Source organism: Camelus ferus, chromosome 18 (genome assembly GCF_009834535.1).
Source record: "Camelus ferus isolate YT-003-E chromosome 18, BCGSAC_Cfer_1.0, whole genome shotgun sequence".
Classification (NCBI taxonomy): domain Eukaryota; kingdom Metazoa; phylum Chordata; class Mammalia; order Artiodactyla; family Camelidae; genus Camelus; species Camelus ferus.
Window position 1 is genome coordinate 36,307,818 of NC_045713.1, and position 14,241 is coordinate 36,322,058.

Below are 14,241 nucleotides of genomic sequence, written 5' to 3' on the forward strand. Positions count from 1 at the left end.
AGCGACACCAGGGGCGGGACGGGGCGGGGCCGGGCCGGGCGGGGCGTCGGGCAGGGGGTTCGGCCCGGGCTCGGTGCTACACTGGCCCGCCAGACCGTCCGACACCTGCCACCATCCGATGGGTCCGCTGCCTTTGTGCCAGCCAGTAGGGCTGTCGCTGCTGCTGCTACTGGGACCCGTACTCTGGCTCAGCGCAGGTAAGTGAGGGATGGACCTCCTCCGAGGACCCGCGAATTTCTGGGATTCCTCCGACCCTCCCCAGAAACCCTGCCTTCCTACCCCTCTGTGAAGACTCGAACTCCCAGCCCTCCCAGGGGTCCCAGGAGCCCCATGGCCCCCAGCCCTCCTTTCTGTGGCATACAGTCACATTGCTTCCCAACCTCCCGGGAACCCTGTCCATCCCCCTCCCCTCCTACTCTCCTAGAGCCCCTACTCATTCCTTCCAGGGCCCCAGAACTAGCCCAGCCCTTCCCTGGGTGTTCAGTGTCCACCCCAAACACCCTATCTGCTCCCTGTCACCCTCTGCAGCGATCAGACCTCCCCACCGACCTGGCCTGGGGTCCCATGAACTGACCCTTCACTCCACCTGCCCCTGGGGTCTGCAGTAGGACTGCCAGGGGGACACCAGAGACTGGATGCATCAGGGGAAGCAGGGGTTCAGCTCCCACTGGGATCGGGGAAGGACATGAAGTCGCCTTCTCACCCATCTCTGGGGGGTCACCCTTGGAGAAGTCCCCTCAGCAACTGCCCACTTTTGGGTGCCCAGACACCCTCAGGGAAATACACAAGCACCACAGGCATGGAACACCCTCAGCCTCACCTGGGCACTCAGGACAGACTCACACAGACACAGGCAAAGACATCCGGAGAGGAACACACACACACACACACACACACACACACACACAAACACACACTCTGGGATACTGAGATAGCCCCATATGGACACACACACAAAATGCATGCACACACACACAAACATACATACACACCCTCAGGCCCATAGGAGGCCTGGACACCCTTGACACGCCCCACAGAGGCTGTTGTGGGCAGACAGAGCAAACAGCCCCTAGAGTGACCTGCCCCACCTAAGTTGGCACAGAGGGAGTGTTTGCCTTGGTTACAAACCCAATGCTGGGTGTCTGCCCATGCCTGGGTTCTCCATAGGGCTGAGCCCAGGATCCTAAGATGCCAGAGTGTGGGTCAGGACAGTGTCGAGGGGCCCTCTGGGGACAGCTTTGGGGTGTGGAGTGAGGACCAGGGTCCAGCCAGATATGCTTAGACTTGGAGTGTTCCATGGGGCTTGTTGGACCCAGGGTTTTCTGAAAGCCTGCCGCCTGTCAGGGCATCCGGAGCTGCCTACAGCAGAGATCTGTCCAGGTGGGAGGGTCACTCCTATACAGTGGCACAGTGTGACAAGGGCCACATGGGGGTGAGGCAGATTCCAGAAGGAGGTGATGGGTGAGCTGGGTGAGGATGGGGTGAAGGCATTTGCAGCACAGTGTGTATGTGATGGGAAGTTTATCAGGAAGAACAGGAAATGATGAGCAGGGTCCACGTGGAGGGACTGAGAGAGGATACTGGAGAGATGGTGGGGGTTGGCTCCTGCAGGGCCTCTGGCTCAATGAGGACCCTGAACTTTTCCTGGAGGAGGATGGGAGCCTCGGGTGGTTTCAGCCAGCTGTGAGCCAAGTCTGAGGACCAGTCATCTAGAGAAGGAGGCAAAACTTCAAGTTTTTTTTTTTGTACCTTGTGCATACTAAGCATGTACTCTACCACTAAGCTATACCCTCCCTCCTCGAGGCAAAACTTTAAACTCTAAACTTGTTTTTTACGTTTCGTTTTTATTCAACTCATCTCTAGTCCCCTACACCAGTATGTTACTTTTGTCCACTGAGAGAAAAATAAAATTGGACTTGATTTTGGCCTAGACCCTTCAAAAATGTCAGTGTGATAAAAACTTGTTCTGGATAAAAAGAATTGAAGGTGGGGCAGGGTGTAGCTCAGTGGTATTAGCATACACAGGTTCTGAGTTCAATCCCCAGTACTTCCAGTAAACAAACAAAGAAACAAACAGAACTCCCCCCTCCCTACCCCCCCCCCACCAAAAAGACGTGATAAAGATGTGAAAGAGACATGATGATTAAAGGCAATGGATAAATCGCCTCTGGAGCCTCAGTCTGGGAGCAGTGGGTAGAGATCAGACTCCCAGGAATCAGGCGGGGCTAGGCATGAAGTTTTGCTCTGTAGCTCACCAGCACCTTGACCTGGGGTGGATCCTTTTGCCTCTCTTTGCCCACAAGACAAGGTGCCTCTGCTGTTGACAACAATGTTGCCTGTGACTTGGGGAGCACAATGCATGGTGTAGGGTGAGGTTCCAGTGACAGCAGCTTCTTACTGTGGCTCCGATTGTGGTTTTTGACCAAACATCAGAGTGGACTCATGGCCCTCACCAAAATGAGGAGTCGGTCTGGGGTTCTCTGATGCCCAGGTCACAGCGGGTTTGGATGCCTCTTTGATGGCTCTGTCACCCTGGCAGCCCTCCTTCCCATGCTGCTATTGGGTGGGGAAGAGGGAGCCCTGGTTTGGGAGTCAGAAACCTGGGTCTGAGCCCTGATCAGGTGAAGGTTCTTGCTGGCTGTGTGACTGTAGGGGTCATCCTTCTCGCCTGGGCTTCCCCTTTCTCGCCTGGGAGATGCAGGGGTTCCAGTTGTATCAACTGTGTACAGCTGTGTGTCAGAGTCACATGCAATCCAGAGAAATGGCTGGGATGGGGCCACAGGGCCTCCCCGTGTGGAAGGAAGCTATACCTGGGCAGTGACAATAAGAGGAGAGGCAGAGAGCCCTAAGCCAGAGTCTAGAGGGGCCTAGTCGGGGTGGGGGAGACCCAGGGACAAGGAAGCCCCCGCAGAGGACCCCTCCTTGATGGCAGGGACCCTATTCAGCTCATCTCTGATGTTCAGTGCCCAGCACAGGTGACTGGACAGACATATGATGCCTAACTTGCAATCAGATTGTATTTAGAGGGCACAGGATTGGGAATCAGGGCATTTCAGGAAGAGGGACCAGCCTGTGCAAAGGCCCAGTGGTATGATCTTTCAGACACCATGTCTCTGTGACTTGTTTTCTCTTTCAAGGGCTGCCTTGAAGATATTGATGATAATAGTTAGAGCTCATTGGATACAGGGTGCTTTACATGCATGATCTCATTACATTCTATGGAGTGAGGTCACCTTGTCCCTCTGTTTTACAGATGAGGAAACCAAAGCACAGAGAGGTTGAGTTGTCCAAGGTCACACAGCTAGGAAGTAGGAGAAAAACGATTTAAACTCAGATAGTTATGAAGGCCCTTTTCAGAGTAATACCCTTCCCCAGGGCCAGGGCAGCCCCGACCTGCAGGCCTCAAACCTTTGTTCCCTCCCACCAGCTTCCCAGAGGTCACATGTGCACCGACGTGGGCTCATAGAACTGGCAGGGACTGTGGAATGTGCTGGCACCCGCTCCTCCATGGCCTATGTGAACTACGGCTGCTATTGTGGGCTGGGCGGCCATGGCCAGCCGCTGGACGCCGTTGACTGGTGAGTACTTGCTCGGGCTAGAAGGCCTCCACCCCCTGGGGTAGTTAAGGCCTATGAGGAAATATCCAAAACTGGGGCTGGGGTTTAGACTCAGAAGATCCCAGGATGGGTTACCACCCTGCAGGTGTAGAACCTCCTGGGTGACATGCTGGTGAGGACAAACCTGGTGCCAGCTGCCCCCCAATCTGGCCATGGAGTGATTACTTTAGCTGAAAAAAAAATGACATGACATCGATCAGATATGCACCAGAAGTGTTCTGAGAACATTAAAGTGAGGCACAGACAGATCAACTTGTCTGGTGCCACACAGAGAGGATGGGGTGGAGGCTGGGATTTGAACACAGGCAGCCTTGCTGGAGCCAGGCCCCTCGTCACTGCCCTCTACTACCGTGTGGAAAAGGCCTGTTCTGTGCAAGGCTGTGTGCTTAGATCTTTCCATGACTTCCTCTCATTTGCCCTTGCGGCCGTCCGTGCAGGCAGGTTCCATGGCTATCCCCATTTTACAGACGAGGCCACGGAGGCTGAAAGCTACTCAGCCCATTTCCACATTGTGCTAGTAGGCATAGAGGGCAGAATTTGACTGTCCCTTCCCTAGCTTGGAGGGTGTAATCGTCACTGACAGGTCTTTATCCAGCCTCGTGCCTTCAAAGCCCCTGCCCTCCCACACTCTGGTTGTCTGGTTCCTGCACATCTTTCCAGATGCAGCCCAGGTGTCACCTCCTCTAGGAAGCCTTCCCTGAAGCCCAGCTGGGCCTGGTACCTCCTCTGGCTCCCAGAATCCCATCTCCTTACCCAACATCCCAGCACTTCTTGGCACGCATGTGGCATCTGGTGGCTCATCTGCCTCCCCCACCAGACTGGGGCTCCTTGGGGACAGAGCAGAATCTGACTGATGTCGCCCTGCCAGACCCCACTGAGGGTTCGACATGGTGTGGGGCTGATGACTGGGTGGAAACAGTAGCTCTGAATGATTGCATGACGGGCAGATTTATAGATATCTCTAGGTGTTTCTCGGGGAACTTGTATGTTGTTATTATTATTATTACTATTGTAACTGGGGTCCTATCATGTGGCAGATCTGGGGCTGGACTCTGGTGACCCTGAGGGGAACAGGACAGAAATGGCCCTGCCCTCACAGAGCTCTGGCCAGGAGGACAGATGTTAATCAGTCTTCTCCCTAATTAGGGTCTCATCATAAACCTGTCCCGAGGCAAGGAACCTGGTTTTATGAGAGGGTGTGATAAGGAGACTGGCAGAGACTGGGGAGACAGGGGATCTGGATGGCATTCTGAGGAAAGGGGCTGGTGCTTGGACAGAGACCTAGAGCAGGAAGAGTGGGTAGGAAGTTCTCCCAGACAGAGGGCAGAGCGTGGGCAAAGTCAGGAGGCAGGGAGGGTGTGGCTTGCTCCAGGAACAGAGAAGAGACAGTGAGGCTGGAGCTCAGAGACTCAGAGAGTGAGGCATTCAGGGGCCAGGCTCGAGTGTGGCCAAGGGATGGAGGCAGTACAGGACACACTGGGGTCAGCAGAATTATTTCCCAGGATGGGGATTCTTGGGGACAAAGCTTGGACCAGAAAATGCTGTCACCCCGGGGGTCCCCACCTGCCCATAGTTCCGGCACAGGAAGATGGCCAAGAGAGCATCCCTGCCTTCACCCACCTGCTGGTCTGCCTGGCCACCATCCACAGGTGCTGTCATCACCACGACTGCTGCTACAATCGTGCCGAGGATGCTGGCTGCAGTCCCAAGTTGGAGCGCTACTCCTGGCAGTGTGTCAATCACAGCATCCAGTGTGGTGAGTTCCCAGCATTAGACACAGTAGCAACCAGCGGCTGGAGCTTAGAGGGGCTCCCAATTATAGGCAGGATCTCTCGCCCATCTGCCCCAGTCTCTACCATGCCCTATTGTCTGTCTGACCTTCAGGCCAAGTGTCAATTACCATATTTCATTTCCCTTGTGCTGTTGATTTTGTTATGGAAAAGAAATATTTCTATCAAACCTAAAGAAACAGAAGGTAGACCGAAAGGCTGAATGCTTGGAGCAAAATGGGAGTGGTGATCCCATTTATTTGTCAAGTTGAAGAGTGCACCTGGCTTTGACGTCTCTCCTTTGCTTCACTCATTAGCACTACCTGCCACAGGGGACAGCTGAGTTTGCAATCCCTGGCCTGGTGGTCAATAGCTTAGTCAGTGATTCAGATTCAGGCCCAGCTCTGATCTCTCAGAGTCTCAGAAGTTTCCTCATCAGTAAACTGGGGGCAGAAATCAAGCCAGCCTATTGTGAGGATGCAATGACAGTGTCACAGGGCTTCATGCATAGTAGATGTCATTAAATGTCTGTTGACGAAGTGACTCAACACAGAACCTCCGGTGAGGGTGACCAGGTACCCCTCCACCGAGCACAGGATTTGGAGGAGTATGTGAACACTTACTGAGTAACCCTGAACCCCTCAAAAAGAAAGTGGTTTTCAATTCTCTTTTAATCCCTCTTATTTTATGAAATTAGGAGAAAGTCTCAGTTCTGTGCAACTTTGCTCTAACATCCCTGGAACTCTGGCTGATCCTTTTCAACCCACAGAGTGAGTTTCTGGTTTACAGCCTTATTCAAAAACAGTTCTATTTCTAAATTTAGTTCTGGCTTAAAGAAAATCCTTCATATCTATCTATCTACCTATCTGTTTATCTATGTCTTTATCTTTAACCACAAGCAGCATATATTTAATGAGGATAATTGTAACACAATCTATTCTAACATCAGCGTACATTTTACATGACCAGCCACTTCCGAAGTTCAAAGAAAAATAAAACTGCAATGAAAAATGTTGTGTCTCTCAGGGCAAACTTTCTGATTTTTAAAAGAAAGCAATAGCGGGGAGGGTATAGCTCAGTGGTAGAGTGTGTGTTTAGCGTGCACGAGGTCTTGGGTTCAATCCCCACTACCTCCATGTAAATACATAAATAAACCAAATTTCCCCCCCCTCCCCACCCCAAAAAACAACAACAAAGCAATAAGAGGAGTGAGGCATTTCTTTTTAATATTACTTTCTGATGGATGGTATTTTCTGTTTAAAGTTTCCTTTCAAATAAATTTAAAAGCTGAATCAATGGGAAAAGCCAGAAACTGAGTTAATAGTAAAGGCACAATGTAGGGAGGGCTAGGGTTTGGGCAGTAAGACTCCAAGTTATCTGAGGAGCCAGAAATGACACAGGCAATTGGTTCCACAAGTTTTTTAGGTTTTACTTTTTTTGGTGGGGTGGGGAGGAGGAGGTAATTAAGTTTGTTTGTTTGTTTGTTTGTTTGTTTTGTTTGTTTTTAGAGAAGGTACTGAGGATTGAATCCAGGACCTTGTGCTTGCTGAGCATGAGCTATACCCTCCTCCTCCTTTTTTTCCATTAGTAGAGGTGATTAGTGTATCTCATTGTGGTTACGATTTGCCTTTCCCTAGTGAGTAATGATGTTAAGCATCTTTTCGTGTGCTTTTGGGCCGTTTTTGTATCTTCTTTGGAGAAATATCTATTGAAGTCTTTTGCTCATTTTTAATTGAGTTGTTTGTCTTTGTGTTGTTGAATTGTAAGAGTTCTTTATATATTCTGGATACTGGGCCCATTATACATGCGATTTGCAAATATTTCCTACCATTCTTTAGATTGTCTTCTCCTTTTCTTGATAATGTCTTTGATACACAAGAGCTTCAATTTTGATAAAGTCCAATTTACCTATTTTGTCTTCTGTTGATTGTGTTTTTGGTGTCCTATCTAAGAATCCATTGCCAGATCCAAGGTCATGAAGATTTACCTCTGTTTTCTTCTAATAGTTTTATAGTTTGAACTCTTAAATTTAGGTCATTGATCCACATAGAGTTAATGTTTGTCTGTGGTATGGGGTAGGGGTCCACCTTCATTCTTTTGTGTGTGGATATCCAATTGTTCCAGCACAATTTGTTGAAGGGACTCTTTTTTTCCCTATTCAATAGTTTTGATACCCTTGTTGAAAATCACTTGGCCTTAGATGGGTGACCTCTCTGAGCCTGTTTCTTTACCTGGAAGATGGGTGTTGCAAAGAAGAAAGAAGGATTTAATACGTGATAACCAAATTGGACTGAGGTTGTTACTTTCTTCCTTCCCCTCTCCTCCATCCTTCATCCTTATCTGAACCTCTCTCTGACCCCCACTACCTCCATCTGAAAGAATTGAGGATCTGGTATGACTTGCCACTAAAACCCCAGCTTCTGCAGACTCAGTCTACTTTAGAGGAAAAGAAGCTATCATAAGCTGACTTAGAAGGATGTCCTTAGAGACGTTTGGTTTCTCAGCCATATCTTGGTCTGAATTAGGAGTTGGCATAGAGCAAGGCTGTATTAATATAGAGACATAACATCAATGTTTAGGACTAAGAGTCATCATCTCTCTAACCATCTAATGAGAGTTGGGGAAAATGAAGCCCAGGGAGAGAAGTGACTTTCTTAACGTGGTGGTGAGAAACCCATTTCTGGACATGTTACTTGTGCCCAAGCTGCCCCCTTCCACTGTGGGCAGAGAGGAGGTGAGGTGGGCTTTGAATGGGAAATCTGTTAAAGATCTTTCTTTCTTCCCTTCAACCTGCATGTCCTGCCTGCCCCTAACCCTGTAAAAATCATGTTTGTAGACTATTTCTTGGTGTGTCTGCTGGTGGAATCTGTGCCTGTTGACAGAACTACCCTCCCTAAACCCAACGAAGAGAACCAAAATATCTATTATGCATTTTTGGCTAAAAATATTCTCTTATTCTGTTTGGAGATATTCTGAACATAGTTGTTGACTTAATTACAGGTGGGGCCCATTTTCCATTTATGGGCCTGACTTAAATATATTTTAAAAAATGTTAAGCATATAATAATATTTGCTGGCCGGCCTTTATTTTAAACTTAACCCTGGGGAGCTATGTTTCATTTGAAGCTCGTTTTTTTTTAAGTTCATGTAACTTTTTATTTTTTTTAATTTCCTGATAACTATTTTTTAAAAACATTTTTATTGAGTTATAGTCATTTTACAATGTTGTGTCAAATTCCAGCATAGAGCACAATTTTTCAGTTATACATGTGAAGTTTTTATTATTCTTGAATAACGTGAGGCTGTTGGGTTCCCGAGGCCATGGAGCAGTGAGACCAAGCTTTGCTTTAGAAAGAATCTTTCTTGCTCAGGGAGAAGGGATGGGAAAATAAGGGAAGCACAACGATGGGTCAGGAGATGCTGGGCTGGAATCCTGGCCCACCACTTCTCAGCTCTGAAGCCTGCCAAGCCTCACTTTCCTCATCTGTAAAATGGGAATAATAAAACTGGTGCTAGGTTTCTATAAGAATAGGAAATGATGTATGGCTTTTCTGTATTCTCCCAACAAATATTATGGAGAATCTGCTCTGTGCTAGGTTTTGGGCAAGACAGAGAAGCAAGGCTCTGTAGTATAAAAAGAGGAGAGCGAAAAATAGTGTCTGTGCCAACCGCAGTGGATTATGATACATCCTACAACATGGATGAATCTTGAAATCATGAAGCTCAGAGAAAGAAGCCAGACAAAAAAGGTCACATATTATATAATTCTATGTATATGAAATGTCCAGAACACTTAACTCCATAGAGACAGAAAGCACAGTAGTGGGGGGAAGGTATCGCTCAGTGGTAGAGCGCATGCTTAGCACGCACGAGGTCCTGGGTTCAATCCCCAGTACCTCCTCTAAAAATAAATAAATAAATAGACCTACTTACCCTGCTCCCCCAAAAAAATTCTTAAAAAAAAAAAAAAAGAAAGCACATTGTCGTTCGTTGCCAGGGACTCTGGAAAGGGGGAGAGGGGAAGAGGGGAATAGGGGAGTGACTTAATATGTGTGGGGTTTCTTTGGGGGTGACAAAAATGTTTTGGAATTAGATAGAGGTCATTGCACACCACTGTGAATGTACTAAACACTACTGACTTTTAACTAGCTCCTGCTAAGTTTGGCATCCTTTCCTCCAGATTTGTGTGTGTGTGTTTAAATAAATAAATAAGAAGAACAATCAGATCACACTACATACATTTTATGTTTTTTTTCACGTAATATTATGTCTTGGACATCTTAGAACATCTAGGTTGGTCTCATTCTTTTTAAACTAGAGCATCATCTATGGCAGAGTGTCTCCAGCCTGACACTGTGGACATTTTGGGCTGGATGATTCTGTTGTGGGGGGGTTCCTGTGCATTGGAAATGTTTAGCAGCATCCCTGGTCTCCACCAGCCGGATGCCAGGAGCAATGTCCCACACCCCACATGTGACAACCAGTGACGTCTGCAGACGCTGCTAAATGTCCACTTGGGGACACAATGGCCCACAATTGAGAATGACCAGTCTGTGACAGGAATGTACCTTATTTTGACCGCTTCCCCATCAACGCCTGTTCACAGCTGCAGAGACCATGTCTTGTTCATAAGTCGGTGTGCACTTGTGAGACGGTTTTGTAGCACTGGGTCCTAGAATTGTTGAGTCAAATGGTGTATTTGAGGTGCCTCTAGAATTTATATGTGGAAACAGCTGAGGGGCAGCTTGGAAGGAGGACTAGAGAATTTGTCCTGAGGGCTATTTACACAGCAAGGGCATTTAAAAAATGTAAATTGTGTTGGCTGTAGAGGCTGGGGAGGGGCTAAAGGGAGCCCTGGTAAGATTAGGGAGGAGGAGGGCCACCAAAGCCCCCACATGCCCCCTCTTTTCAGCACTGTCACTGCATGGGACAGATACTTTAAATCTAACAAATAATGGAAACAAACCTTTCAACTAAACCTTGAAATAGCTGCCTTTCAGATTTTGTTGAGATTGGTTTTTCCGTGATGAAAACGCCGTATGGCTCAAAGTAGAAAAGTTTCAAATTACAAAAATGTAAAAGTTTTATGGAAATAAAGCTGCCATAGACATTACCCAGACAACCACTTGGTTAACCTCCATTTTTTCTTTTTGGGAGGTGACTTTTTTTGGGGGGGGGGTCGTTTTTGCGTGCATAATTTATTAAAAAAATAGCAGTATGTTTTGTACCCCTGATTTTTCTCTTAAGTATAAGCTGTTTCCCATGTCATTAAAACTCTATTAAACAATCCTGTTACAAACTTGAATTTGTAAGGGCGGGCGGGTGCCCTGAGTTGACACCCCATTCCCTTCCTGAGGACAAGCCTTTTGAGGCCTGGGGTCAGGCAGAGCTGGGCTGGGGCCTCAGTCCCCATGCCCCTTCCTGGATCTCTCTTCTGTAAGGTTGGGGTGCTGATGGCACCGCCCTGAGTGGATGGGGTGAGATGGGGACCTAAGCCAGCCCTTCCCATAACTGTACAATCAATGCTGGCTTCCACGTCCCCACTTTTTCTGTTATCCATTTAATGAATTGTAACCAAGGCAGTTTGCAGTGATTAAACACAGGCTTTTGGCGTCGGGGGTGTTTGTGCTTTGTCCTCCCTCTCAGCAGTTTCCCAGAATGTGGAAGCTTAATAAATGAATTTTACGTGAGAAAGACTTTCCCCTTTCAGTCCTCTGTTAATTTTTCCAGTTAGGCAAGGAGGAAGTATCAGTGGCGTGATGATCTGGCTGTTACAGAGGGTGAACCTCTCTTACATGTGCTAATCTCCCCTTTTTAACCAAGACACCCCAATTTGGGGGCTTATAGCCTTTCAGGTGGGCAACAGCATCTAAGCAGACTTTGATGAGAACTTTATCTTCACTGGTTTTTGTTGTTGCTTTTGCTTGTTAGTTTTTGAATCAATTTTTAAAATGTTTTATTTTGAATCCTTTTAAAAAACATGTGTGGTGTAAGCTTTAGGTTTCCCACTTACATCAGTGATAGCATATACTTAGTGTAATCGAATGCTATTTAACATAATTAAACTATAATTTATTTATTTAATAATTGACTTACTATTTTAAAAAATGAAGGGATTTAAAGCAATCGTCTTGAAGCTGCCATGTGCCTGAGTTTGGGAAACGCTATGTGCAGTCATGCAGATAAACACTTTAAATCCTGGCAGCTCACTACAGGGCCTAGGGTTCCCGCCCCCTGCCTCTGCCTTACACCCCTGCTCATCACCCTGTCCCCTCCGTCCCCTCTGGTGCTGCCACGCTCTCTGAGTGTCGCCCCGAGGGAGAAGCTGATGAATTTTCTGACTCTCTTGCTCCAACTTGCTAGGACCTCCAAGGAATGTGTGCATTTTAAGGGGGGATTTTTAAAGATCAGTTCGCAGCTTAAGGAGGTCGGCTGTAGCTCCTGAGCGCCTACTGGATGCCCTGCATTTTACCGACTCTTTTCATTCTCCCAACAGCCCTGAGGAGTAGGTACTGTTAGCATCGTCACGTGGTCTCGTGGCAACAGCCTGGGAAAGATGAAGTGATGTGTCCAAGGTACATAGCTACTCTATCCATGGCCGAGCTGGCGACCTCCAAAGCTCATGCTTCACTGGGCCTCTGAGAGGAATTTGGAAGGATTTACTAGTGGGTCCACTCCATCATTTATGTGAATAATTAAAAACCCGCAGTCAAAAGCAGGTGACATATCCACAGCTGTTCTATCTTCTAGATGAATAAGATACAACTTGAAGATCGCAAACTCTTTCCATCTCAAAGTAATGACTCTGTAGCCATGGGATTCCCAAGGCAGAAGGAGATTTACCTTTGGGTGGCAACCTCTGCATCTCTGTATGAGGTGGGCCCAGGATGGAAGGGAGTATGGAGTACATGATTGGCACCTAAAACAAGCTGTTTTCTTGGAGGAGCATCTGAAAGAGACTTAGAGAGGGGCAGAGAGAAGCAGGTGGAGCTGATGCTGATGGAGTGCATGTCCAGGGCCAGACCCCCGCCGGGCCCTTTACACAGGCTTTCTCACCCAGGCGTCCCCATAAACCCGCAAAGTGAATGGGGCCTGCATTTTAAATGAGGACTTGGTTCAGATAAGATCACACAGCTAGGAAATAGCAGAGCAGTGTTCAAAACCAACCAACCAACCATGGATGGTTCCCAGGCATCTACTGCTTGTCTAAATGGATCCTCAAATCCAAGAGTGTAATATTGATGGAGAAGAGAAGCCAAAAGTTCATATGCACTTTGGACTCTCCATGTCTAAAGACTTCCCTGGTAACTTCAATTTCCTTTTCTGTAAAATGGGGCAAACATCACCTCCCTCTGGAGTTGCCATGAAGATGGAGACCACATGGTGAACCATCAGTGTCACCTAGATGTAATCACGACCCTTCCCTCTCTGCCCCCAGTTTTACTCACTTCCCCTGTGTTTATCCTCGAGTCTCTGCAAATCCCTACTCTAACCTGTTTCCCCGCTTCTTCTAGGACCAGCGGAGGACAAATGCCAAGAACTCATGTGCAAGTGTGACCAGGAGGTTGCTAGCTGCTTAGCCCAAACTGAGTACAACCTAAAGTACCTCTTCTACCCCAGTTTCTTATGTGGGACGGACTCACCCAAGTGTGACTGACTAGCCTGACTTGAAATGTCTTTTTTTGCACTAGGAAATAAAACTCCTTTTTGCTGATCAACAACCTTATTCAGTTCTTTGCAGGAGGGGACTGAGGCCAAGTGTTAAAGCCGCAACCCTTGTGTTTGCTTTCTCTCCTGTCCTGGAACTTGGGGCTGGAACCAGTTTGGCTTCCAGTTTAATTGATGTCAAAAGTCCTATGCCTATTTTATAAAACCGCAACTGTATTTATGACTGTATTGGGTTTGATACCATTTTTGAGGTTTAACCTTTATGAAAGGGCTGAGCTTTGTCTTCTAACCTGCTCCCGAGGGCAGTAGTCAAAAATCAACAAACACTTACCTTGCACCTGGCCGTGTTCTAGGTTCCGGGCTGAGGCAATAAACAAAGACAGCCACACGGTGCCCACCCTTGTGAAGTTCAAGTCTAGCAGTTGTTAGCTCAAGAATCTTCTTCCCTATCCCACTCCACTTTTAACACCTAAAATTTATTTCCTATTACAAAGGTCGTACATACTCATTGCTTAAAAAAAAGGAAAATAGAGAAATATAAAGGAGAAAAGAAAATTACTTCCCACAGTCCAGAATAACCATTCTTAGCATCTTAGTGTGCTGCCCATCAATCTTGTCCATAATGTTTTAAAAATGTAACTGAGATTATATACCTTATGATTTTCATAAGCTTTTTTCTATTTCTCCATGTCTTAAAAAAAAAAGTCTCTGGAAACTTCACTTTAAAGAGTTGTATTAGATACTATTTTATAGATTGCTAGCTTTTGGACATAGGTGGTATTATTTCCTATAAAATTCAATTATTGTTGTGATGAGAATGCTTGGGATTAAGTCTTCGCTCCCCCTCACCATTCCCACCATTTTATTATTCCTCAACTGCTATTTGCAGAAATGGAATTTTTGCATCAAAGAGCCTGAATATTTTAAAGATGCCTCACTGTGACAGACCCCAGCCGGCTATGACTGAGCGGGTCCAAGGGAGGAGGGGCAGCCGGTGGCCCTTGCTCTGATATGCCTGTACCTCCTGCTGGCGATAAGGGGGGAGTGTCCAGCCCAGCCTGTTTGCTCTAGGCCAAGTCCACTGTGCGCTCCTCCCTGTGGCATCTGTGGGTATTATTACTCATCTTTGAAGCATGATGTGTGGAGCAGGTGGGGACAGTGTGGGGAGGCCAAGGGGAGCGGGTGGG

At 47.3% G+C, this 14,241-nt stretch overlaps 1 protein-coding gene across 1 annotated transcript; it reads left to right on the forward strand.

Moving 5' to 3' along the window:
* The first annotated feature begins 15 nt into the window (after positions 1–15).
* LOC102513958 (group 10 secretory phospholipase A2) lies at positions 16–13,497 on the forward strand. The gene is made up of 4 exons (XM_006179099.3): positions 16–197; positions 3,428–3,578; positions 5,267–5,373; positions 12,901–13,497. The coding sequence occupies exons 1-4, from the start codon at positions 119–121 to the stop codon at positions 13,041–13,043; spliced, it is 480 nt and encodes a 159-aa protein (XP_006179161.1). The 5' UTR covers positions 16–118; the 3' UTR covers positions 13,044–13,497.
* The last annotated feature ends 744 nt before the right edge of the window (positions 13,498–14,241 follow it).

Coding starts and splice junctions, on each gene's coding strand:
- LOC102513958 (XM_006179099.3), top strand. CDS start 119: ATGGGTCCGCTGCCTTTGTGCCAGCCAGTAGGGCTGTCGCTGCTGCTG. Junction 198..3,427: donor CGTACTCTGGCTCAGCGCAG/GTAAGTGAGGGA, acceptor CCCTCCCACCAG/CTTCCCAGAGGTCACATGTG. Junction 3,579..5,266: donor CCGCTGGACGCCGTTGACTG/GTGAGTACTTGC, acceptor CACCATCCACAG/GTGCTGTCATCACCACGACT.